Source organism: Zalophus californianus, chromosome 7 (genome assembly GCF_009762305.2).
Source record: "Zalophus californianus isolate mZalCal1 chromosome 7, mZalCal1.pri.v2, whole genome shotgun sequence".
In the NCBI taxonomy this organism is placed as follows: domain Eukaryota; kingdom Metazoa; phylum Chordata; class Mammalia; order Carnivora; family Otariidae; genus Zalophus; species Zalophus californianus.
Genome location: NC_045601.1, coordinates 70,002,548 through 70,029,244, shown reverse-complemented (window position 1 = coordinate 70,029,244; position 26,697 = coordinate 70,002,548). Strand labels below are relative to the sequence as shown.

General features: G+C 39.3%; 1 protein-coding gene across 3 annotated transcripts; it reads right to left on the bottom strand.

Moving 5' to 3' along the window:
* UBE2J1 (ubiquitin conjugating enzyme E2 J1) lies at positions 1–25,064 on the bottom strand. 3 transcript variants are annotated; one of them, XM_027602662.2, is made up of 9 exons: positions 24,767–24,893; positions 20,162–20,235; positions 17,085–17,158; positions 16,031–16,162; positions 13,556–13,640; positions 13,166–13,271; positions 9,764–9,893; positions 8,421–8,540; positions 1–2,874 (listed from the first exon to the last, which is right to left on the bottom strand). In XM_027602662.2, the coding sequence occupies exons 3-9, from the start codon at positions 17,142–17,144 to the stop codon at positions 2,596–2,598; spliced, it is 912 nt and encodes a 303-aa protein (XP_027458463.1). In that variant the 5' UTR covers positions 17,145–17,158; positions 20,162–20,235; positions 24,767–24,893; the 3' UTR covers positions 1–2,595. The 3 variants fall into 3 exon arrangements, with proteins under 3 accessions (XP_027458463.1, XP_027458461.1, XP_027458464.1); XM_027602663.1 differs by lacking the exon at positions 20,162–20,235 and adding an exon at positions 7,357–7,376 and having other exon boundaries at positions 2,645–2,874; positions 24,767–25,064; XM_027602660.2 differs by lacking the exon at positions 20,162–20,235 and having other exon boundaries at positions 24,767–25,055.
* Between the last annotated feature and the right edge of the window lie 1,633 nt (positions 25,065–26,697).

The window sequence follows — 26,697 nt, the reverse complement described above, 5'->3', positions numbered from 1 at the left end:
TTTTGATGAAATTCATTTATTTCAGTAGAATAAAACAGCAGCATGAAAATGTAAAGTGCTACATAAAAGCCCCACAATACATAAAATTTGGAAGCTTTCATTGGCCTAAACAGTTACAGGTGAAACAGACATATTTTTTTGAGCATGCTATTTTAACTACCTTGATATGTAGTCATGTGCTTTGTTGGTCAAAGAAAAAGCCATGAATTACTTAAATCTGAGGATTGGGGGAAGGAGTCCTAAGCCTTTACTAACCAGATCACACACCTGGTTTTGTCATTACACTCTAATTAAAGGGATAAACTGGGGCTTTAAAAATAACAGTTTTCTGAAGTCTCTTCAGGTGGTGTTCGAGTAAGAATAGCCCCAAAGATCGATTTTGCTCAACTCCACGATGGGGATCCAACTGACAACTTAAGGATTTTTAGGTAGCATCTGTGAGCCGAAAGGGAAAGAACAAAAAAATATGTCACTTTCAGATATGTGTATCAGGTGCTTAAAAGATGCCAACACAAAAAAGAAGGTGGCCTGTCAGTTGATAGGGGAGGGAAGAGAGGCAAATCAGATAAAGAAGGACCTGCACAGTGCAAAATCTTCTTGGCTTAATCAATCTTAAAGTATTGGTACACCCCATAGAAACATGTAACAAGATCACATAGATCCTGAGGCTGGCTCAGGTTTGACCCAGAGGAAGTGGAGGGAAGATTGTTCCTAGCACACGATTAATCTCAGCATAGGTTGAGAGCAGGGGGACTTGCTTCTTCTCAGGTGATAACATTATTTGGTCTTCCCAGGTGGGTCAGTGACCTCTTGCTAGGAAACCACTGAACCAACATCTTTAATATTTTGTGTTCCAAACCAAGACTTCAGAATGTGCTTTCTCGTGGCAATAAAGTTATAAAATGGTCACCTATAATTCTCCTGACATAGGAGGTCCTCATAAAGTCCTTGAGCTTTTTAAGACTTTACCAACTTTGGCTGTAGATATAACAGAAACAATCTGTAAACACTTTTAAAATGCTAATTTATTAAAGTTTAAGACAATTATGTATTATATAATAGTATACAGTATGTTCTTACTTTAGGTATGGACATAAAGGAAAAATGGCTATTAGATGAAAATAGAAATTGTGTCTTATAATTAACAGAACCAAAGTCCATAGCAGCAGTAAAAATTAAATTTGCCTTTAATACCATTTTACAAATTGTTTCTATCTTGCCCATAATTTCAGTTAGCTAAAACTACATTAAGGACTTTATGAACACCATCCCCAAAGTATTCAAGATACATTATGGACTAACTTTTGGACTTGTCTAGAACCTGAACGCCATTTACAACATTGAGTTGTAAAAAAAAAAAAAAAAAAAAAAAAATTTACTCACAAATGCACTTTTAGAACGTAACCTACTTGAAAGCAGGGGACTGCCTGTATTTAAAAATTAAATCTTCATTAACAAATACTCTCAAGAGTGCCCTCAATGCTGCTACTGAACCATTGCTGAAGGCAATGGTTTTCTGTGATTATATGTTCTCACCAAGCATTATAATGATAAAATTACCTGCTAGAATCCGTGGAGCTAGCTAGCACTAACTTATATACTGATTTTGCACTGAAAATTATTTCTTGGGCTTTGATTAGGTGGACAATTCTAAGTAAAGGTTTTTCTAATTTCTATCACTGTTACTTGGGCCCTGAGCTTTTCTGTTAAAATGGTACATGAAATATTTCAACATTACACATATTCCTGGAATAATTAAATTTATAGTGATTACAAAGCTAGGCATATAATACCTTCAAAAGAGATACAATTCAAAGCAGAGCAAACATTAAAATCTGAACATCCTTCCATTTGACTTCTGGAAGAAAATCAAGTGATTTCCTGGCTTGGACCCTTCTTTCCTTAAAAAAAGATCTATAGAGGACTGTTTCCTTTCTTTGTAAATCTTGTGTGCATTCGGGAGAGAAGGGGATAACAGCACATCAAAGTGGTTACAAAGCATTATTCCCACCCAATAACAAAGATGTGATCTCATTTCCTCATAAATGTTTGACTGAAATAGTTACTTTCACTGAACATTTAGGACATAAAGTAAGTCACAGAATGGGCATCCCAGTATATCTCCTGTGAATGACATTCTCAGCAAGCTATTTGAAGAGCTCTACTTTCCCTTTTCAACTCTTATCCCTGTATCATTCTACATAAGTAGAAACAGAGTACTCAATAAAGGGTATTGAGTAACTAGTAATACTCACTGGAACTTAAAACACCCTCTTTAATCCAAAAAGTTCAAAGAGTCATACAGAAAAGTATCACAGATTTACATAAAAAGAAGCTGAGGCATGAGAAACAACAGTAAGTTATTTCTCTGTAAAGCAGGTCATACGGTGAGACAAGGGACTTTGACTTCCAGTCCCTTAAACTAAGCAGACACAGTCTGAAAGTCTAGCTATATCTATACTGAAGTTTTAAGGATCAAAAAAGGAATGAAGGGTAAATACAAAATAATCTTTTTGTAAACAATTCTTAGATTATACCCAATGCAGAATGTTTAATGAAGCAGTTGAGTCACAGCTCTTAAGACACAAAACAATATTATAACTCAAAGTCAAATATGTACTCATTGGCCAGATATATTCGTCGGAATATAAGAGCTGCCAATGCCAAAGTCAAGATGACAATCAGAACAGCGGATCCGCCATGATCGGTGTGGTTGTCTCCTGGTTGCTGGCCCTGGGTCACATCTGGGGAAGTAGACGACCTTCTTTGACTCTGCTGCTGGGCTCGGCGTTGTCGAGGGCTCATGGAGGTATTCTTAACAACAGGCTGAGCAGGTTGTTGAAGGGATGCTGCTGAGGGGTTCTGGGTTCCATACTAGGAAATTTTAGGAAATTTTGTTTGAGATTGGCAAAGAAAACTTGTATATATACCTGTTATCTATTCAAGAGTACACAGAATCTCAGAGCACTAAAATATGACTAAAGGCAAAACTACCAAGAATGATCTGAATGCTGTAACTAATTACTCACCCTCCTGAATAAGGCGACAACACAACTTACTCTGAGTACGCATCAGGCAGCAGAGGAATTTATCAGCAACAAATAAGATGAGGACAGAGTTGAGCCATTTGCTCTATAGCTGGCTTTCTATTCTCCTTCAGCAATATCTGTTAAACATCTGGGCACCTCACTTCTTGCAAGAGAGCCAAGGAAGAAAGCAATCTGATTTCTTTTTGGCTTGAAAATTTGCCATACTCAATGGCAAAAAGTTAAACTCTCAACAGTGTGCCTTTCATGAACCAGGTCTCTTCCAACATTATCTTACTACAGCAACATGCTTCCACCAACAATCATGGAGCATAGGGAAGAATTTCAAACCGTACGTTCTTCACAGCAGTACTGTTATAAAAATTAGATGTGGTTTCCAAGCCAGGATTATCTTTTCTCATAACTCCTGTCAGTTGAATTGAACACAAGTCTAGAATACTGTGTATTTGAATTGTGTTACTTTATATATGTAAACCATACTTTGGCACACTAGTTGGCTCCACAAAGCACAAGATACCAACTGCTTTGTACCCTTACAATGACTGCTTGGTCAAGCATAACCACAATGTGGTACCACGTGATTCAAAATCTTAAATACGGTTTATAGATAAGAAAGCTCTACAAAATACGAATTCCATTTTATTTATATAGACTCCTTAACTCTACCTCTAATAACCCAGTGGCCTTTAATTCTTTTACTGAAAACACCTTAAACTGGTTATATTAATGCCAATACCCTTTCAAATAAAAAATAAGAATGCATGTTTTCTTCAGAATAACTTTAAAAACTGAGTAAATATAAAACATTTAAAATACTTTCCATTAGAGAAAATTTCAATATTTAGAAGGAAAAAAATCAAATAATATAATTCAAATATTTTTTTTTAAGATTTTTTTATTTGAGAGAGAGAGAGTGTACGAGCAGGGGGGTGGGCAAAGGGAGAGGGAGAAGCAGGCTTCCCATGGAGCAGGGATCCCAACGTGGAGCCTCGATCCCAGGACCCTGGGATCATGACCTGAGCTGAAAGCAGTGGCTTAACCAACTGAGCCACCCAAGTGCCCCTCAAATTTTTTAAAAAAGATAAGAGGATGGGCTTTGTCCTGGCAACAGCTATAAACATTAGGGAAGAAACTGCTGATCTAAGTTACCTACAGTAGAAATTACATTTTAAATCTGATATTCATTTCAACAATCAAAGGTCTCAATAATCTGAGTTTCTTAAAACTGTCCTTTGGAAGCACTCAAATGTAGTGACCCATAACACAGAGATAAAAAAGGAACTACTGACTCTGAGTTAAAAATAAAAGTCACTGCTGATACTGAATTAGAGCTGCATGAACTTGGGACTTCAAACTCCAGGACAGCCAGCAACAAGCTCACTGAAGGGAGCAAATCCACAAAGCAGCAACATTTTATGAGGTCTCACATTGTCACAGGCATCATATAGGATCTTAACACTCATTGGGTTGAGCTGAGTTATGGCAGCTGATAACAGCAACATTCCATTTGAAATCTCCCATTCTTCTGACTGCTCAGCCAAGAAGCTAGAAGTGTCTGATGCAGCAAAAGCACTCAAGGCTTACAGGGAAGGCTCTTAAGGAAAAACATGAAGATGCTATCAATCCAGAAACCAGCATAAGAGATTGATTCGGCTTAAAGATTTTATTTTATACATGTTATTTTTTTCCATTAGTCTGAGGGGAGAATACATTGCCCATGTACTTGACTAAAACAGGAAGCCTTATCATTACTAGGCTGGCTCTACCAGTTTGGAGATGCAGGACCCTAAGCAAATTATTCAACCTAAGATTCAGCTCCTTCATCTGTATAGTGAGGATAATATCCAATTCTGTAGTTGTAAGGATTAAAAGGATTAATGATATAAAGTGTTTAGGATACACAACTGCTGATTAAATGTTAGTTATTATTAATATTGTTACTGTTAATATGCCCCTTTGGAGACACTAGATTTGGGTTTTTTTTTAAGATTTATTTATTTGAGAGAGAGAGCGTGCATGCAGACGCAGGGTGGAGGGGCAGAGGGAGAGAATTTCAAGCAGACTCTGGCTGAGCTCCGAGCCCTACCTGGGGCTCGATCTCACGACCCTGAGGTCAGGATCTGAGCCGAAACCAAGAGTCCATCACTTAGCCTACTGCACCACCCAGGCACCCCCCAGATTTAGATTTTTAAAAAATCATTACTTAGGAGAGTTTTTCAGACCCCTGTTAGTATGATTAATATTTTAGGGGCGCCTGGGTAGCTCAGCCAGTTGAGGGGCCGACTCTTGGTTGCAGCTTAGGTCATAATCTCAGGGTCTGAGATCTGCCCACCCATGGGGCTCCAACCTCCGGGAGGCGTCTACTTCAGATTCTCTGCCTCTCCCTCTGCCCCTCCCTCACCCCCCCCATGCATACCCACTCCCTCTCTCTAAAATAAATAAGTAAAATCTTTAAAAAAGCAAGTTTAGAACAACAATCCCTTAAAACATTGACTTTAGATGATATTTTAGTACATGCACTTAATGTAGACATACTGCTTTAATCAGATTCCTATATTTCAGATGCCTTCTGGATAATATATTAGTATTACTGATTAGTGATGAGATACCATAAAATTCTAAAGTTTTTCCTATTTAAAACAATCCCATCAAGGGAAAATGGTAACAACCTCAAGATTATAGACCCAGAAGAACCTAGATTGCTTGGAGTTTAAGGACTAACTGGACAAAATTTTGGTAGTTCATGTGAAGTTGGCTTTAGCATCTTCAAAATGCTGTGTACAATTGGTGGTAGGACCTCTAAATTTTTGCTGTTGACCTAAACTTGTCCAAATACACCTATCGCTGAATGAAGACTTAAGTCATACCAGTTTCCATTTCCTTAGTTAAGATGAAGCAACCATTTTTGGGAAGGTAGAAGTATATGACATATGTATTTAATTAATTTAAAATAACCGTCAGTCACAAGTAATTCCCTTGTAATACATATAAATTTTTCTAGAATAATCTAGAATAACCAGCATCTGTGAAGGAGTTTTGTGTTTGCTTTTTAATACAAAATGGAATGGCTTATTCAGAACCTCAATCCTTAGGAAGAGGGAAAAAAATCTGACAGACTGGAAGAACATAAAACTACCATCAGTATTTTCCCCATTTCTACACAGCTAAAAAAATCTGCATCAAAAAGCAACAGATGGCCTGATATTATCTGCTGTATTTAGACTTTGGGCAATCTCTCGCCCCCTCAAGGCTAAAAAAACGTAGCTTATCTGGGATTTGATGTATAACATTTTAGTGAATTTATATTACACTTGCATGTAAAGCAGCCACCCCTAGCCAAAACCAAGTTTCAATTACTTCCATGGTGATCAAATTATATAATCAACCTCTGAGATAATCTGTATATAAATGTAACTAAAAGCTTAACTTGCAACTGTAGCAATTGATTACTTATCAGTGTTTTAACCAGAATTGGCATCAATTACCTGTATCTATGAAAAAGAATTCTCAGTTGTATGTACTTTAAAATCAAAATGCACACCTGATTAGTTAGATTATATATAGTTGATAAATACATATCAACTAATCAACTATACTGCAATAATAAACATTAAAACAAAAGAAGTCAAATCAAACCAAAATGGAAAATACCACTGTAATAATATTATTGGTTGTGCAATGTAATTTACTTAAACTTTTTAATTTCTTTGCCTGTATTTCTAGTATTTTTTAAAAGTGTCAATCCTAAAATTAATTTATTCAATCAACAAATATGTATTGACCACGAACTATATACAAGGCACAAGGCCAGGCACTGGGGATACAGTGCAACAGAAAGAGAGCTCTGATCCTCAAGGAACTGACATTCTGGGAAGATAGAAAATAAATAATTAATGATAAAATAAATTATAAGTAGAATAAGTATAACTGCAATATGCATTATGGGGACTTGACACAGATTTAAGAGACTGAAGACAAATTTAAATATATCAGAAGTATCAGGAGACTGTCCTTACAGGTGAAAAAAGATAACCACCCTCCTCTCTGAAAGGGGATGGTTCCATTTTTTTAAAAAACTATAAAATAAAAAAACAATTAGAATTCTAAAGGTGAAAAGTAATCTGAATTTTTTTAATATTTCAAGGTAAAACATATACTGACTAAAATTAACTCATAATATCCCTCTGTGATTCATAAAATTACATGGGGATCATATAACTCTCAGCATACGCTTCTTCCTTATACCCCTATCTCCAGTCCTCCAACTACTTCCTCCAGCGTTCCCTTTTGCGTTCTCTCTCCAACTTACTTCTCTCTGCCCATCTCACTCTGAAAAGGAGAGAACAACCACTCAGGACTATTCGGTCCCACTTTATACTTATACTTATATACTTAACTTTATACTAAGTTATTCCTGAGGAAAGGGCAAATCTGTATTTGCCAGCTTCTATTTCAATTTTCCTGACCCTTTAAAAATCCTCTCTAAAAACTGAAGATGGGAAAAAAAGATGTAGCTACTCAACCAAACAATGTTACCAAAAAGACATTTGTTTTTTTATATATAGAAAGAAAATCAATGTTTTCCCCCCATAATCCTAATTATTTAGCAACTATCCAGTCACATTTTCTTAATCAATCTCTGATGACCTATACCCACCAATATTTAGACAACAGGTCAGGGCAGAACTAACAAGACACATAGTATTCATTTAATCTTTCATTCAACAATTATTTACTGGGCACTTACTATGTGCAAGGCAGCACTGTCCAATAAAACTTTCTGAGATGATAATGTTTGATATCTATGCTATCCAATGTGGCAGCCACCAGCCACATGTGGCTATGGATTACTTGAAATATACCAGTGTGACTGAGGAACTGAATTTTAAATTTAATTCTGAATAATTTAAATATAAATTTAGATAGCTACTTGTGGCTAGTGACTACTGTATTGGGCAGAGCAGGTCTGAGGCAAATCTTTGGCTCTAGTCCTTTATTAACTGAGTGCCTTAATGCAGCTTAACAAACCTGCCAAAGAAACAGTGCCTATTTAGAAAGTGGCTAATGTATGTATATTTTGTTTTATTCAGAGTGTAGTGCTATACTGTAACTAACTTTTCAGAGAAATCACAGAATTCTGGAGAGACGACAGGACCTAAAAATTATTTAGTCCAACCCCGTTTAATAAGAAAGAAGGCCCCAAAAGTACGAATTTGCTTAAGATAATATGACTCATTAGAGGGAGAGGTGGGCTGGAATCCAACTGTCAGGAGAATCAAAATATTCAGATATTTCACCTACAGGTTTCCTCCTCCGACGGCAAATAATGCTAATGATACAGACACACATGTATGTAAGAGACAAGAGCCATACCGAGGTACTTGCCGCAGCACCCTGGAATGCTGTAGGTATATCATCCTGTAAATCATTTAGTGAAAAAGAGTGGTTTAAGTCCGGCTCAGCGATAGTCTTTCCAGATGAATTGACTTCTGCCTGTAAAAAAGGTACACCCAAGAGCAGTGTTACAACAGGAAATGTACAGAATAACCCACACTTACTAATCCTCTCTTGGGCTTATTTTAATTGCTAACTTAATATCAACTACCAATCAGTTAAACATCGAGTGCTCATGTGTCTAAGCCTGTGCTAGGTATTTCAGGAAAAAGCACAGACAAACCTGTTCTCAAGGAGCTGTTACTTGGTGAGAGACAAAACTAACACCCGTGGTTCATAATCCACAATTCCCAAATAAATTTTTTGTAATTTCCAGGTGAAGTATGACATGTGAGGGTATTAACAGTCTTTATCCCACATTAGTGTGAATATTCCCAGGTTTGCTGAGGGAATATTAATAGATTTGATTATGGGGTACTGCCCCAGATCCCACTGCAGGTACTAAAATATGGTGTATGTTTGGTATTTTCTAAAGTCTGAAATTCTGATGTACAAAACACATCTGGCCCTCCGATTTTCAGAAAAGCAATTTTAAGTACAATAGGAATCCTCAGAAGGAAGAAAATAACCAATACTTTAAGCACCTCTTCTTCCAGATAACACAACGAACAGAAGGAACAATTTCTCACAAGAACTGGATATGAAAGGACAGACGGGATGTAAGGGAGGTGAACAGGTCGGAAGTTGCATGCTGCTTAATGCAGGTTGACATTTTTTAATAGAGCTAATTAAATCCCAGAAGTAATTCTATGTTTGAGTAAAATCTATGTGGAAAAAAAGGATATATGGGAGATATGCCAAAATATTAACAGCAGTTATTTCTTGGGGAGGGATTATGTATGTTGTTATTTTCTTCTAAATTACTATATTTTCTATAATAATAGCTAAAATTTATTAAGTATCAGGGACAGCTCTAAATACAATACACTTAAGTGAGTATTAACTCAATCCTCATAAGAATCCTACAAGATAAGTAATATTATTATTTACAGATGAGACAGAGTAGCTAAGTAATATGTCTGATGTCCTACTACTAATAAGAGCAAAGCTGAGATCTGAACCCCAGGACTGTATACCAGAGTCCAAGCTCTTAACCACTATGCTGGACTGCCTTTGTGAATGTATATTATTAGTTTCGTAATAAGAAAAAATTATTTGTAAAACCTTATTGCAACAGAACTATATTGCTTTACTTTCTATCCAGAATTTGGCAGTAAACAAAAGGGTCACATAGTTAGAATTTATTTACAAATTTAGAGTACCTTAAAACTGATTTGTCTAGCCAGTTCCTTGGCTTCTTGGTCAGCTTGGCTTGAATCACTTCCAGATTTTAAAGGCAACAGGACATCCTTCATGGCACAGCCACATCCCTCACAACAGAAATCTTGTGATCTGGTAGGAAATAATTTTTTTGATGGGTATAAATCAAATATTTGAATATTAATTCAAGACACTCAAATACTGAATGATTCAATTTAAAATAAGAGAATCCTGGATAATTCCATATCCTATTCATCTACATGTAAATTAGACAATTATGGCAGTATTATAGTTCTGAGACAAATATACAGGTTAGGTTAAAAAAAACTCATGTTGAGGTGCCTGGCTCAGTCGGAAAAGCATGCAACTCTTGATCTCAGGGTCGTGAGTTCAAGCCCCACACTGGGTGTGAAGATTACTTAAATAAGTAAAACTTAAAAACAAAACAAAAACAACAAAAACTCATGTCAATTGTATCTCAATTTTTTAAAGTCTAAAGTTAAAAAAAAAACAGGGCTTAGTTTCCATTTTTTTCCAACATACTATCTAAAGAAAACTAAGCTTTAGATCTATACAACAAAAATATATAAAATGTCTAACTACACTGTCCTCAAGATCACACATAACAAAACTATGTTAAGCCTGTGAAAAAAAGTCCATTATAAAGTCTGAATTATGTTTTACCTGAAACATACATAAAATAGTAAAGAAGCTACCAAAAATAGAATTTACAGATATTTTTAAGGAAAAAAAATCACAAATAGCAGTATAACTAAATAGCAGTATAACTTATGCTAAGTGAAGTCAGTCAGTCAGAGAAAGACAAATACCATATGATTTTACCCATATGTGGAATTTAAGAAACAAAACAAACAAGTGAAGGGGAGAAAAAGAGAAGCAAACCACGAAACAGACTCTTAACTACAGAGAACAAACTGAGAGTTACCAGAGGGGAGGTGTGTGTGGTGGGGAGAGTGTCAGTGTGGGGTGCAGTTAAACAGGTTATGGGGATTAAGGAGGGCACTTGTGATGAGCACTGGGTGTTGGATATAAATGATAAATCACTAAATTCTACACCTAAAACTAATATTGCACTGTATGCTAACTAGCTGGAATTTAAATAAAAACTTGGAAAAACATAAAAATAAAAAAATAAATAGCAGTATAACTTGAAAGACAGAGAACTCGTATAAAATCCAAAGATTCTGAAATTTATCACTCATTATATTAAGTAGACTCAAGATAAATCTGTTAACTAGACTACTTCCCAAGATTTATTTGCTTTCCTATGTTTTCATTTTCCCCTTTGTATTCCAGATATACAGATAGGCCTTCCAGATAGGCCAAAAAGTGCTGAGGCTTTGTATGACTGGAAATAAATATGTATAATATATAGAAGTATGTACCATTACATTGCTGAACTTTTTAAAAAGTTGTTTTATTGTACTTCCATTTCAACATAATAAAAGCCTTCAGTCTTTAAGAACATGCCATTTATTTCATTTTTAAAGACTTTATTTATTTATTTAACAGAGAGAGACACAGTGAGAGAGCAAGCAGGGGAGTGGGAGAGGGAGAAGCAGGCTTCCCACAGAGCAGGGAGCCTGATGCGGGGCTCCATCCCAGGACCCTGGGATCACTACCCGAGCTGAAGGCAGACGCCTAACGACTGAGCCACCCAGGCACCCCAAAAACATGCTATTTAAATTTATTAAACAACTTCATGTGAACAAAACATATGTAAAAGTAGTATTAACTTATTAGTACATGTTGCCGAATATTTTTGTTTCACCAGAAGCAGCACTGCTGTCTGTATCCTTTTGAGAGTCAGCTGTATCCAAATTATTTGCATTAAAATGTGTCCACTTTTAACTGAGAAGTCAGACGAAACTTAAAGGGGAAGGTTAATTTTTAATATATTAGTTTATCCACAAGAACAATATGCTACCATGGATGAATGCAAAATCATGTTTTTAAAAAGCCTCTATCATAGACTAAAAACCTAGTATATATACATTGGGAAGTCTAGAACAAAAAAGCACAGTTCTTTTTTTCCTTATACATGAAATGAACTGGATAAAAGTATCAAGACAGAAACCCAACAAAGAAAATCAAATAAAAACAAATGTTATATATTCAAAGTACATATTATATAATTTGTGAATAACAGCTGCAGTAAGGTGTATCCCCAGAACCTAAAAATATGGTTTAAAAAGAAAAGTTGTTGATGAACTCCATGAGTCTATCAAATCTTTCAGACACTAAAATCTATTTGATTTAACAAACAACTATGGAGGACATATTCTGGGCTGTGCTAGGGTAAGATACACTATAATTTAGTTAACGTAATATGTCTGAGAGGTGGTAAACAGAAGAGTCCAAAGCAGAAAAATGATCAAGATCAAGATTTACAGGGGCGCCTGGGTGGCTCAGTCGGTTAAGCGACTGCCTTCAGCTCAGGTCATGATCCCAGGGTCCTGGGATCGAGCGCCACATCGGGCTCCCTGCTCAGCGGGGAGCCTGCTTCTCCCTCTCCCTCTGCCTGTCGCTCTGCCTACTTGTGCTCTCTCTGTGTCAAATAAATAAATAAATAACATCTTAAAAAAAAAAATCAAGAATTACAGAATGTAAGTACTTTTAAATACTCTTCCTCACCTCACTGCAATTTTGGAATCTTTAACATTTGTTGAGGGTTGGGTCTAGTATTCTAGGATTAGAAAGCCTCTTGATAGGATTACTTATAAGGTCTCTTCCCTATGCACACTGATTAAAAAAATAAACTGGGTTAGAAGTTGTTCTTAAAATAAAAGAAGAGAGAGAGAGAGAGAGAATTAGTCTTTGCACTACTCAAAAGAGAGGCTACTCTGAATCTGATGACTAATCTGGGTTATACAGACAGAACACATCTGAAAAAATGAGAAGGCAATACCACTAGGAAACCATAACTTGATAAAGAAAACTCCTTTACTTTATTCTGGATCATTTACTGAGCATTTGCTTTGAGCCTGATACTGTAGGTGCAAAGATGGATAAAGTGGACTCCCTCCCTACCCTCAAGAAGTTTTTAATCTTATGGAAAGCTACATATAAACAATTGCATTGTTTTTTCCATCTGTAATTCTGCCCAAGTAGAGACAAATGACCAGAACTGTTTTTTTGGAGAAGGTATCTCCCACTTCAGGTTGATATTACCAACTACTTTCTAAAACTAGACAGCATGAAATCAATTCTTTAGACTCTGGTCACCCCTGAGTAGTAAACTGCTACAAATGAAATTCTAAAATAGCAAAAGTAGACTAGATCCTGTAACCAAGGTAACTCACAAAGAGACAGAGCCTATCTCCTAACAGCCATTATCCAGAATAGTACTTAAATCTTAACAAAGAATGAAATGCAAAACTTACTTTTTGGCAAGTGCTCTTCTTTCCTCTGGTGTGTAATCTAGAGAACCTATAGCTCCCTCTCCTTTTGTTGGCATAAACCCAATGATGGCTAGTAATGCTGTTCTTACTGAAATAAAAAGTAAACATGAATCTAAGTTGTTTTGTAAAAGGAACTGGGTTTACTCTGGAAAGAGAAAAAAGGACACATAGGCTTTCACTGAAGAGGTACAGGTAGGGTGGTTGTATTAAATGATGGCAAAAATTGAGACAAGGAAAGAATTTTTATTCTCTATTCAATAATATCAAATTAATTATCCAAAACAGCTTCAGTCTCAAGAGGGTGTTATACTTTATAATTATGAGTTGATTAGAGTTATAGAAGAGTTATATTCACTTTAAATTAATACTCACTACTCCATGAAGGCTGCCAAGTTTCAGGATGATGTCCTGAGATGCTCAAACAGATTTTCTTGCCTACTTCAAATCGTCCATTAGCCTTAGGAATAAATAAGGCATTTTAAGAACTATATATGTGTTTAATGTTTTATACTTTATAAGTATAAATATATTTTATAAATAAATTAATTTTAAAAGAAAACTAAATATAATCTCCAAGGGGACACAGATTTTTGTCCTCTTATAGACACTCCACAAATACTTGTAAAACAATAAAAGCTGTGAAGTTGTGGCACCTTTCTGAAATCTAAATAATTGACATATAATGATGTCCTGATCTCCTTCTCTGAGCACAGTACTGGACTAGGCTCTGTGAAGGATCTAAAAGAGAAGATATGCAGAGGCTAGGAAAAACCTAAGGACTTGGTGTCACCTAACTAGATATTGGTGCAGGAGGCTCCGAGACAGCAGTGATTTTCATAAGGATGATGCAATTTCATAAGACAGCAATACAGAAGAGGCAGATCAGAGGTGATGATTTCCATTTTGGACATGGATCTCCTGTCTCGGTAGAAGAGCTATTGAGGACATACTGCAGACAGGCAGAAATACAGACATGCTGATGTCAGAAGAAGATACACTTTTTTGGTATCTGACTTCACAGAGGTGACCAGTGAAGCCATTTCATAGAAATAAGAGAAAATAGCTGATGTCTGAACTTATAGAATATCCATACTCAGAGGAAGGGGAAGGAAGAAGAGACATGAAGTTAGGATATTAAGCTCCAAGTAGCCAGAGGATTTGACTTATTCTCTGCCACATCTACAAGGTGCATGACATGTTTTTTTAAAAGATTTTATTTATTCATTTTTAGAGAGCAGAGGGAGGGGCAGAGGGGGAAGGAGAGGGACAAGCAGACTCTGACACTGAGTGTGGAGCCTGACTCAGGGATCAGTCTCATGACCCTGAGATCATGACCTGAGCTGAAATCAAGAGTCAGATGCTTAACCAACCAAGCCCCATGGTGCATGACATATGTTTAATAAATATTTGCTGAATGAAGATGGAGAGTACTTTTCAAAATAGAGGATGTGAACCAGAAAGATCAAATATTGAAAATAAGGAAGGCAGGGCTGATTCTCAGCCAGTGTGCTAACCATGAGCATACATTGGTTAACTATTGAAATATTTCTGTACTCGTTGGTTAACAGCTACTGCCCCAACTACCCACCTTCCACCCGTTTCCCCATGCACCAGCCCCATCCCCTGAACCACTTGGCTCTCCCCATGATCTAGCAACTAAAAAGTCACTCCTAACACAGTAGGGCCCCTCCAGGACCCTGCTCCAGTCCTACTGCCGGTATTAACAATTCTCAACACCACCTAATATTTGTTAAGCAGAACATTTTATATGATAGGAACTTTATATTATGACTGTATTTACCATACACAACCCCTGACAGAGGAGAAAACTGAATTTCAAAACGATTATGCAACCTGCCTGGTGTAATGGGAAGAACAGTGGTCAGAATCCAGGTCTATTGGCTCTGAAACTAATGTTCTTTCCACTACACCAAGTATCGTAGTAAAAGCAGCTTTAGTTTCGTATTTATTGACGAATACATTTGTTTTACCATTTGCTACTCCATGTGGTGTCAGATATTTAACTTAGACAGACGAGGATGACCACTGAGAAGAGGCAGTGCAATTTCTCAAACTGGTCTCTGAGACTGGTGTAGTAAGCATGTAGAAACCAGACTGCAACAGGCTAAACTAGAGGAAGGATGTCTTGAAGTTAGCAAAGAGAAAATAGGACAACAGCTTAAAGAGGTAGGAGAAAGGCTTTTGTGTTTTGTTTTGCTTTTTTCAAGGTTAGAGGATAATTAGACATACTTGCAAATTAAAGGAAAGGAGGGAAGGAGAGCTTAATAAGAGAGGAATTTACTCTGAAGGAACAACATCCCAGAAAAAAATAAGAGAAAACTGGATCAACAGTTTTCCTTCACATGGAGGTGAAATATGTGAAGACAGGAATTCTAAGATATAAATAGTAATAATATAACTAACATTTATTGAGGACCCTGTGACAGTTCTTATTTTCAGAGCTGTACGTAAAAATGAGGAAACTGAGGAAAAGAGTATAAGAAAGGTGAGAAGTTGAAGGTGATGATGTGATTAAGAGATATAATAACATTAACTATCCTTTCCTGAGTACTTGGCAAGTGCCAGACACTGTGCCTAGCACTTTGTATCCACTGATCCACTGAATCCTATCAACCACACTATGGCAACTGTGCATTCATTAGCATCAATAATTCCTAGGAATTATTTTTTGGGGAAAAGAACTGTACTATCAAGTCCTGCTCCCCAAAGACAAAATTATAACAATGTTCTGCTTTATTTCTTAATGAAAATGAGTCTACTAACCATGCTTTGCAGTCACCATGAAGAGTTAAATCACAAGCATTCCAAAAAGCCAAGAATTCTTACCGTTAAAAGAATAATGCTCGGTGGTTTCATAGGATATTCTGGGGGCAGTACTATTCGTCCATGATAAACTCCTCCATCAAAATCAGAATCTGGGGGCCCTCTAACTGTGAAGTGCCATTCAAAAAGGTTATCCTGAACAAAAACAATAACCAGCAAGGAATCAATAACATTAAAAACGTTTGATCATCTTTATTAATGAGTACCAGAAATATTCCTGGGTGAGAAAAATGAAATGTTTCGCATTACTAGAATAGTTTCTAATGCACAAAATATCTCAAGTATAAAAGTTATAAATAAAAGCTATTTAATCTAGTTTTCATGTCCCACAAGAGCTAAAATCTTTTTTAAACAAATGCATTTAAAAACAGCTGAGCATTGTTATATATTCATAAGATTACAGATTTACTTAAGCTAAATTAATCCTTGAATACTAATTAGTGATAATTATTATATAATCAAATAATTGCTGTAAATGTGGATTATTTTAACAAACTTTAAAAAATTATCCCTCATAGACGCTTAAGAGCTTATTTATAAGTAGTCAGTAATATTAATAAATATGCTATCAACATCATCTTAGAGTCCCCAGGTACTTTACAGTTTACAGTATACAAAATATTTGCACATCCTTTATTACATTTTATTTTCACTATTATCATGGAAACCAGGCTGACCACATTTAAATACCCTCCTTCTACAGATGAGAAGACTGAAAAGAGATAGAGATCTTTGTGCAAAAAGCCCAGACTAGCTTCAAGGGTCCAGGTCTTCCACACTAAAGAGTTTGGAGTTCTTTCCATTACCCCTCCCTCCCTCATACTCAAAACCTAAGACCAATTTAGCATCTGAGACCATTTATAGAGACTGGAAATTTGCTTCTAATATGTTGGATTCTGAATGGCTAATGAAATAAATACTAAGAAAATACAGGGAGTAAAATATATCAATAAACCAAACACATCTGCAATGACTCAAAGCCCTGAAAAAAACAATTTTAAGAATTCATTTAAAATATTAAAGTATTAAAATCCATATGTAAAAGATGGAAACTAACCTCTAATGGCTGTGCATGGTAATGATCTGTTGGATCTTTTAATTCTGCTGCTTCTTTCATTAAACGCTTAACAGCTAAAATAAAATTTATAAGATAGAGACATTTAAAATACACTTTTCCAAGAGATTAGCACAGATTTACAAACTTAATGAAAAAGTTCCTACTTCAATAAAAAGTGTATAGAGGACTAGTTCAACTGAGTATATGGTAGAAGTTTAATTATGAGATAACAGTATTAATGGGAGAGGGAAGGACATGGTAGCTAGGCACTAGAAGAATTATATATTAAATTAAATATTTAGGGCAGTACTATTTTTATTTAATAAGTACTTACATATGCTTTGTATGTGCTAGCACTCAAACATTAACTCATATAATCCTCTGAACAATGCTATGAGATAGGTACTATTTTTATTCCCATTTTCCAGACAAAGAAACTGACATGTGGAGAGATTATGTAACTTGTCCAAGGTCACACAGCTAGTAAATGACAGCTGGGATTCTAACACAGGCAGTCCAACTCTATCTTGTTAAAATGCCTATATTAACAAAAATTTGCCCTCTGGAATTCATGCTCATTAACAGTAGACCCCCCCCACTGCCATATTCCCACCTCTTGGGAATTTCCACCCACTATCTTGCATTAATATAAATGGGTGTCCCCAGAGGTCACTGAATCTCCATAGTTCTAACTGAATTCCTTTTTTTTTTGGTAGGTTCCATGCTCAATGTGGGGCTTGAGCTCACAACCCTGAGATCAAGAATCTCATGCTCTACCGACTGAGCCAGCCAGGTGCCCCTTGAATTCCTTTTTGAAATGACTTCAGCTTAATTAAAACTTCCAAACCACAGACCCCATAATTTTCTATGTCCACCTATACCTATATTCACTTCCCTCTTTATCTACACACTTAGCTCTTGGGAGTTTTTTCATAATCCCCTAATAAAATGCAATTCTAGCTGACCCAACCCAACGATCTTCTTATTTGGTATCTATACCCAAACAGCTGAGCATTACTGAAAGAGGGGTGGGGGGAGTCACAGAGGCAGGAACATGGATGCCATTATAAAGTTATTATCAACAACCTCCACTGGGACACAATGCCACCTAATATTCCTGAATTTCTCTGGTAAGCCCACCAGCCCACTCCAACTAGCACCCCAAGACTATTTCACACCTGTTTACTCCTCATCTTATTCCTCTTCCACCTCTTGGAGTTAATGGCACAGCCTTCTACTTCCATGATAAATGGCTGTGGGCAGCCCATCACAACCTACAATCCTATCTGTATCTGCACCCTCTTTCCTTTCCTACTGGCTCTCAAAGGTCAATCCTTTGATCCCAGCCCCTCTCACCTCAAGTTTTAGGTGCCAAAAAATGTCAGGATACTGGTGTAGGAAAGCAAAGCCAGGGAAAAACCAGGTAGCCCAAGGCTCCCCAAAACTGTTTGAAAACCAACTGATGTAGTTCAATATGTGCTATAAGAGAAGTATGTACCATGTGGGTACCCTAACCTGAGAGCAGACAGAAGAGAAAAGGGGTGAGGTACTGACATCTGAAAGAAAGTAGGAATTATGCATAGATATGAATAGGCTGAGGAAACAATAAAAGTAAAATACATGAAAGTATAGATTGAAATGTTATAGGGAAAGAGGTTAACTGAGAACACCTCCCACACACATACAAACAGTTCAGTATGTATCAGGACTTCTGCATAAAATTTCATATTAATCAAGGGTTCCTAAGTGGGGGAAAAAGTTAAGTCACTATCCTGTTCCATAATTACTAATTCTTTTCCATCTCCTGCACTGAACTAGGTCCCTATAAGCACAGACTTTGTTCACTTGATCAAAGTATTTGAACATCTTATTGAGTATATACTAGATGTTACAGCTACAACCAAAATAAAATATACTTTTGGTTACCAACAAGGAGCTTGTAGTCTTGGGGCAGGTGGTGTGGGAATCAAAGAACTGAACAAAGCCTTGTGTCTAGAACATGGGAGGGGAAATATGTCTCAATATGTACCTATATGTTTCTTTTTTTTTAAATTTATTTATTCATCTGAGAGAGAGCAAGAGCAGGGGAGGGGGGAGAAGGTTAAGGGGCAGAGGGAGAAGCAGACTCCCCACCAACTGGGGAGGCCACCACTGGGCTCGATCCCAGGACCCCAGGCTCATGACCTGAGCCAAAGGTAGATACTTAACCAACTGAGCCACCCAGGCGCCCCTACCTCTATGTTTCTAATAGAGCATTTGTCATGCTTCTCAGCTTGCAATACTGTTCCCAGTCCCACTCCTTGTCTCATCTAGACTGGCTTTAAGTAACTTCCTTGGGAAGGTCTCCCTGACACCTTCCCTTGTACGTGCTGAGGAATGACTAGAGATTCCCACCTGGACAGATAAAAATTTCTAAGGCGTGCTGGAGGGGAGTGGAGACCAGAAATACTCTCCAAGTTATTCTAATGTCTGTCAGGTTTGGAAGTCACTACCCTAGAAACTAGATTGAATCCCCTTGCTATAAGCCCTCATAACACTCTGTATTTTATCTTTCATAAAGTTCATCTCACTTGTAATTACTTAACACCAGTCTTTCCTGCTAAACAATTTACTTCACTGAAGGCTCCTCAGGGCTTAGCACATAGTAAACACTCAAATATTAGTTTAATTGAATTTTCCTATCATCCCTCCAAAAATCTCTTTCCAAGCATCTGATTAAAGGCAATGGGTTTCAAACTTATTTGACAATAAGATTAAATTCTTTGTTCAAAAAAAAGCTTAATGAGAACCTCAATATGTAAAAGAGGTAACAGAGCTGTTTTGATTGAAGAAGCCAGCATGGAAGGGTCCCATGGAACAAAGATGGAAAGACCCTGATTTAAAGCCACATAAAAATATCATTCTTTCCAATTAATATTATTAGATATAAACAAAATCATGGAAGCTGTTACAAAGTTAATTTATTTGGCTGCTGTTGGCAATCACAGATCCCATAGAGATTATTTTTCCTTCATTCCTCATCAGCTGGCTGAAAGATTAAGCTGAAGAACAGATTTTATGTCATTCCGTACCCTTACCACATTTTCTCTGCCTCTCTCCCACTCAGCTCAGTTCAACAGAAGAGATGTAAGAAAGAAATATCCAGTGGTACCTGGATATTATGAGAGATGTAAGAAAGGGTCAGAATTGATTTAAGAATGCATTTAAAGGAACAATAATTTGCTTAACAACTAAACATGCTTATTTTATTAGTTCATAGGCCACACAGGCACATACCATGTGAGAGCTAAAGCCACGTAGCCAAACAGAAGTTACTATTAGTCTAGTGTTCTCATGATCTTTTTTTTCTGAAATTACATATATTATAAACACCTTAAGTGCAAAAGAAAATGGACTCTGAATTAGGCTGCATTAAACTTCTGGCTCTGACATTTTGTAGCTCTAAATCCTTAAATAAATCACTTAATTTTATTCTTCTTCAATGTTTGTACCTACTGAATGGGAGTCAATAATTTCTTCATATAATTCTCCTTTCCTTCCCCCTCTCCCCTTCCCCCATCACAAGTTATTAAGGTCAGAAATAGATTGGGATATAAGGCTCTCTCCCTGGTTCAAATCCAGGCAGTGGGCATATGTAGTTGGCCTCATGGCATGGCTCTGGTTCCCAAGGAGAAATATCACTGCTATGGAATAGTCAAGTTTCGAAATACTGCCTGGCAACTGGGGCTACCGCAGAGTCTGCCACTCCTGATACCCCATCTCTTGCTATCACATAGAAAACTTTTTCTGATCAGCTCCTCTCTTCTACCATGGTGAGATAAGATGTGCCAGGGAAGGGAAAGAAGTGGGGAGGACCTGCATACCTGCTCTTGTTCTTTTTTATGGAGGCCACATGATCTCTCTAGATCCAGGCTCTAGGCTCCATGGGCCCAGGCATTAGCAATCTTCCCATGCCCAGGCTCTACCTCACTAGGCTTATACTGGGCTTTGGAGACAAAGCTCTAGCTAAAGAGATCTTTTACAGGTCACTGTCTCTCATGTATCTGATTTCTCTTGGAAAGCAAATATCTTAATACAGTCAATCTCCAAAGCATAGATAAAATGCAGGAGGCAGGTATGAACCCAATGTCTGCTCCCCAAGTGCCTCCTCCTGCTCCCATACTAAAGGCACTTAAGCAAATGTTTAAGGACTAGTGTTTCTGCCCAGAAATACCCTACAAAGATACCCATTCAACAAATATTTAAAGAATGTCTGAGTGATGGAGACAGAATAACCAAGACCTGCTTCTTGCCTTCAAAAAGCTCACAGTGAGAAGGACATGAAAACAACTACAGTACAAACACTAAGTGTGTACAAATACAGGGACTACCTTATAGTCTACCTAATAGTCTGCCCAGGGTAGCTGGGCAAGGCTGAACCTTAAAGAAGCATGAAGAATGGGAATTTCCAATGGATTAAAGGGAAGCCATTCTAAGCAAAGGTTCCAACAGGGACCAAAGCATACAGGTGAGAAGAGTGGCTCCATCTGGACAGTCACTTGGGAAAAATGGATACATGGCAAAAATACAAAGAAGAGGGGAAAAAAAAAAGCAAAGGAGCACAGTTGTAGGAAACTAGGTTGGTGAGAAAGGCAAGGATCAAATCATGAGCAGCCCTGTAAGCCAAGCTAAACACTTTACTTTGAACTTTACACAGAGCCAATAGAAAGCTATTGAAAAATTTTCAATTTAAGGAGTGATCAAATCAGTTTTATTTTACTGGATCTGGTGACAATGGTGACTGAATAAATACTTGTCTGCGTGGACTGGTGCCCATGTGAGAATGCCTGCGTGTGTGTGTGTGTGTGTGTGTGTGTGTGTGTGTGTTCCAGGCTAGGGGGTGGAGTAAAGGTGTAGACCAAGAGATCAAAGATGATTCCCACAAGTGCCGAGTTGCTGTCAATCCCTGGAATAAGGAAGGGATGAGGTGCAAGTTTGGGGGAGGAGAGTAAATTGATGAGTTCGGTTTTTTGTTACCTTGTAGAGATTTTTTCAGTCTGTGGGAAATCTGGGTGAAGCTGTTAGATCACCAGTAATTCACACTAAGAGCATGGGTAGGACAGCTCTCAGGTTTCTGGTGGAGGTAGTGGGTGCCTTTGCACTGGTCTCTTATACACCAGTCACCTGCTAAACACACCCATAGGCCCTTCTGAAGAAAGCTGCCACAAGAGGTTCTTTATACATAGGTCTCCCTACTTTGTACTATGAGACCCTACTACCTTGGCCAGAGCAGACCCAAAAAAGGATCAGGGAGCTTGATGCAGAGCACCTACTGATAGGCTACGTCAGAGGCTTATGAGGTGGCTCCATACAGAGCTCTGCCCGTAACCACAAGTCCATTCCAGAAAAATCACAATGTTTTCTTACTTTTTTTTTAAAGAAAGATTTTATTTATTTATGTGACAGAGAAAGAGACAGCGAGAGAGGGAACACAAGCAGGGGGAGTGGGAGAGGGAGAAGCAGGCTTCCTGCTGAGCAGGGAGCCCAAGGCGGGTCTCGATCCCAGGACCCATGGATCATGCCCTGAGTGGAAGGCAGACACTTAACCGACTGAGCCACCCAGGCACGCCAGTTTTCCTACTTACCAAGCGAACAAATTACTACCCACGTGCTAGCACACTGGCCCTGAACCAGTTACGTGTATTCTCTTAATTGTACCATCCATTCCTCTAAGACAACTGCACATTACAGAGAAAGGGTTCTATCTCTTATATTGTGCAGTGCTTTTAACCACTTTTTTTCACATAAGCATTACTCTAAAAATATCACAGGACTTAGAATAAAACAAGGGAAGGAAGCATTTTCACCATGCCTCCTAGCATTTCTAGTAAGTCCCATAGATCATCTATGGGACTTAGAGATCATCTTCACCATGAACTCCAAATGATCCACACGGTAACAAACAAACAAAAAAAGATCTTAAAAAATCATTTCGTGTAGAACAGCAACACCACCTTTGAGGAAATACCAAAAAAGAGGAAGCAATTTATAACACTGGGGCATGTTGACCAAAGCTCAGCCATCTGACAGATCATATACTTTGGAAACGTACAAAATTCTGGAAAATTTTGAAAACTTTTCATAACCTCAGGTATGAGAACATATCAAACCTGAGCAATGTGCTGGAACAACAATGTCTTGGGACCCACCAGTTCTCCATTCCAAACTGCACTATTATTTATATTTCCATTATTCTCTGGACATTCCACTAAGTACCTCAGCTGTCCTAAGGAACTTGGTACCATGTGATCAAGTAGTCACCATACATTTTTACCCACGTAGTTTTATTTAAACCTATGACAATCTAAACAATTTAAGCATTCTATCACCCAACCTTAAAACTAAGGTTTTCTTTCCCTTTTTCTTTTACGTTCCTACCCCCCCACCACCGGAGGGTGTTCTTAAGAGATGGGCGGGGTGTGGGGTTGGGGGGGGGTCCTTAACCCACTTAAATTGAATTGTTTAAATGCATTTCTTGGAAAGCCCACAGGCTTCACCAGATTTTTAAAGCAGTCTATGGACCCCCCAAATGTTATGACCCATTCTACACACTTGGTCACCTAAGAACACTTCTCAGCCTGACAGCACTCAAGCTAACAATGCTCTATTCAGTCAATATCCTCAGACTTTTCTGGAGTTTCTACATATTAAGTATTTTTCAAAAAATCAAAAGTTCACAATGTCAGCTCTTTCCATAAGGATGCTAATCTTGCTGATTCCTACCGAAAAGATGCTTTCTTGGAAGGGAAAAATAAGCAGCAGCAAATATTTGGTCAAACCATCACTAATATTCTAGGATTATCATTTAGAGCTGAACTGTGGAGTTTCTCCCTCCTGACAAATTTATCAAGGTACAGACAGAATAAACACCATTTACAGACCCTAGTGATTCATTTCCAGCCTGCCTTAATATGAGAGAGCTGCTTACTTTTCTTGCATCTTTATAATGCACCAGAAAAGAACTTGAAGCTAGGATTGTTTGGGGTGTTCTGTGAATGAAGCAGGGGCACTAAATACAGGAAGTCTCTAGGACTGAATATAGATATAGATCATGTTAGTCGTCGTGGCAAAAATCGTGGTTAGCTCTAAAGTACACGGCTCATCTAACTAGTTTTCTTAGCTCTTTGGTTAGTTGTTTTAATACAGAATATTTCCTCTAAGTCTGGAATTCCATTCGCCCCAAATGCTGCAAATGAGATATTTAAACAACCAAATCCTCACATGCAAGTGAGTCAAAGAGCTAATAAAAGTCCGGTGGCAGCGACGAAGGGATAACGACGGTCTGTGTTCAGGTACCGCAAGGGACTGTTAACTATTACCCACGGACATCACCTTTACACCTGCTCTTAGGGATGAGTTCAGGACCCAGCACTACGCGACCAAGATGAGGAAAGGGAAAGTCCGGGTGCTGCGGGGAACTGGCCGGTCCCCAGGACTGGCGGCCGCTGCCCGCCCGGCCGCCCTGCGGCCTGCATCATCGCGGCAGGCGGCGGTCTCGCGTAGAGCGCGAAACCCCGAAGCGGAGCCGCGAGTGGCGGCGGACGCGAGGGAACCGCAGCGCCGGGCCCGGGAGCCCAGGGTCACTCCGCCCTCCCCGGCCCACCTGGCGGCGCCGCCTGCCCGCCGCCTCCAGCCCTGCTCACCCGGACTCTTTAGGTTGTAGCGGGTCTCCATGGCGGATCGCTGTCCCGGCTCTGGCCTCCCGGCCCGCCGCCTCCACCTTTCCGCGCCGCAGTTGCCGGGGTGTCAGCGCGGCTCCGGCCGATTGGGCCAGGCAGAGGGAGCCTCGGCAGACACCGCCCAGCCCTGGCAGACACCGCCCAGCCCTGGCCGGGACTGCGGGAGGGGGGTGGGGGAGGAGTGTGAGCGTGCGGGCGGGGCGCGGGCTTCGCGATGGCACCGCCTCCTCCACCGCTCCCCCCGCCTCCCTGAGGGCCGGGCAGGCGCCGGCGCCGGCCGGGGCGTCGCTGAACTGGGCGCCCGGGCTGGAGGTCAGCCTCCTCGTCTGGCCGCGGGCCCAACCCCGCCGCGGCCGCCGGGTCTGCGTCACTCGCCCTCGTCCGGGTTTTGTGAAGTTGCCCTGACGTGGCGGTCGCTTCGTGGCAGTCGGTCAGCTCCGGCGCCCGTCACTGCGCGGTCGCCGTTGGCCCTGCGATGGTCGCCCCGGGATCTGCAAAAGCGGGCGGCGTCCTCGTCTTCCTCTCGGCCGGGCCCCGCGGAGCCCGACCTTTCGCCGAGCCCGTCCGGGGTCCCCCGGCGCTCGCGCGGCTATTGAAGAGGAACGGCGCGGCCGGAAGCGGCCGGGCCCTACCCGCTGCCGGCGGCCCCCGGGACCCCCGGGCCTCAGAGAACAGACGGGCCCGGGCCCCGGCTGCCCGCGCGCTGCCCGGCGGGGTTGTGGGCCGCTTTGCTGGGATCGAGTAGCTGATGGTAAAGACAGTTAAGTGCGGAAGAGAAAATCCGGTGATAAGGAAATTGAGTAGGATTTTTATAACATTTTTTTAGTAACGTGATTAGGTGCAAGACACTTTTAAGCATTGTGGGGGGTTGAAAAAAGAATTATAACTTGTCAAATAAAACTGAGGGAGTTACATTGAATTGGGGGGAAAGCATACAAATACAAAGGACACAGTACAGGCTTCATCATAGAAAGAACGGGATTCAGAGGAAGAGGGCTATGGGGTCTTGAAGGCTTAAAGGAGGGGCGAGAACTGAGGAAAAGAGGGAGGGGTTGGCTCGGTGGGGAGGATGAAGAGGGAAGGAAGGAATTCTAGGTGAGATGAAGCCGGGTTAATCTGGTTGGGCAAGGTGTATTTTGTTATATAAAGAATTGTACCAGCAGCCTTTTATAAAGAGTGAAATTGGGAGGGAAGGAAAGAAATGGAGGATATCTAAAACAAAATTAGATGATACCTTTCCAGCCATTCCATGAGGTTTTCTGAGAAGCAAACGGATAATCAGAGTGGCTGAGATATGCAAACAAAGCCAAACCCCAATGTGCTGCTTTATTATTCATTTATTAATTCTTTGTGTTAGATCTTCAAATTGTTTAACACTGTACAATTCTGCAAAAGCCTGTGGCTTGTGAAATAGGTAGTATCATTCCCATCTGATAGCTAAGGAAACAGTTCTGGAAGCACTAGGAACCGTTTAGTTATTCAGCCTCCAAGTCAGTCAAACACCAGATGCTGTGGTCTCTCCTTTGCTTTTCTTCCTCTGCACGGAGACCAGGACGTTTTTCTTTTCTTTCTTTTTAGAAGACACCATCACCTAGTCTTTTCCTTGGCATTGCAGGGGTTCAGGACAGCACCTCCCCCCCGCCCAGCCCCCAATGTGCCACTTGGCGTATGGATTTTTTGAGCTGAAGGCACTTGACACCCTGGGAGCTCAAAAGAAACTTTTGTCCCTTCCTTAACCACACAGAAGAATCTAAATTGGGGGTCTTTCCCAGAAAAAGGATTATCTAGCAGAGATAAATTTTATCTGAGTGACCCACCTGTATTGCAGGGCAAACATCTAATTGCCAAACATCTGTTCTCCTTATTGTCTGTGAAGTGTATTCCTTTCCAATGAA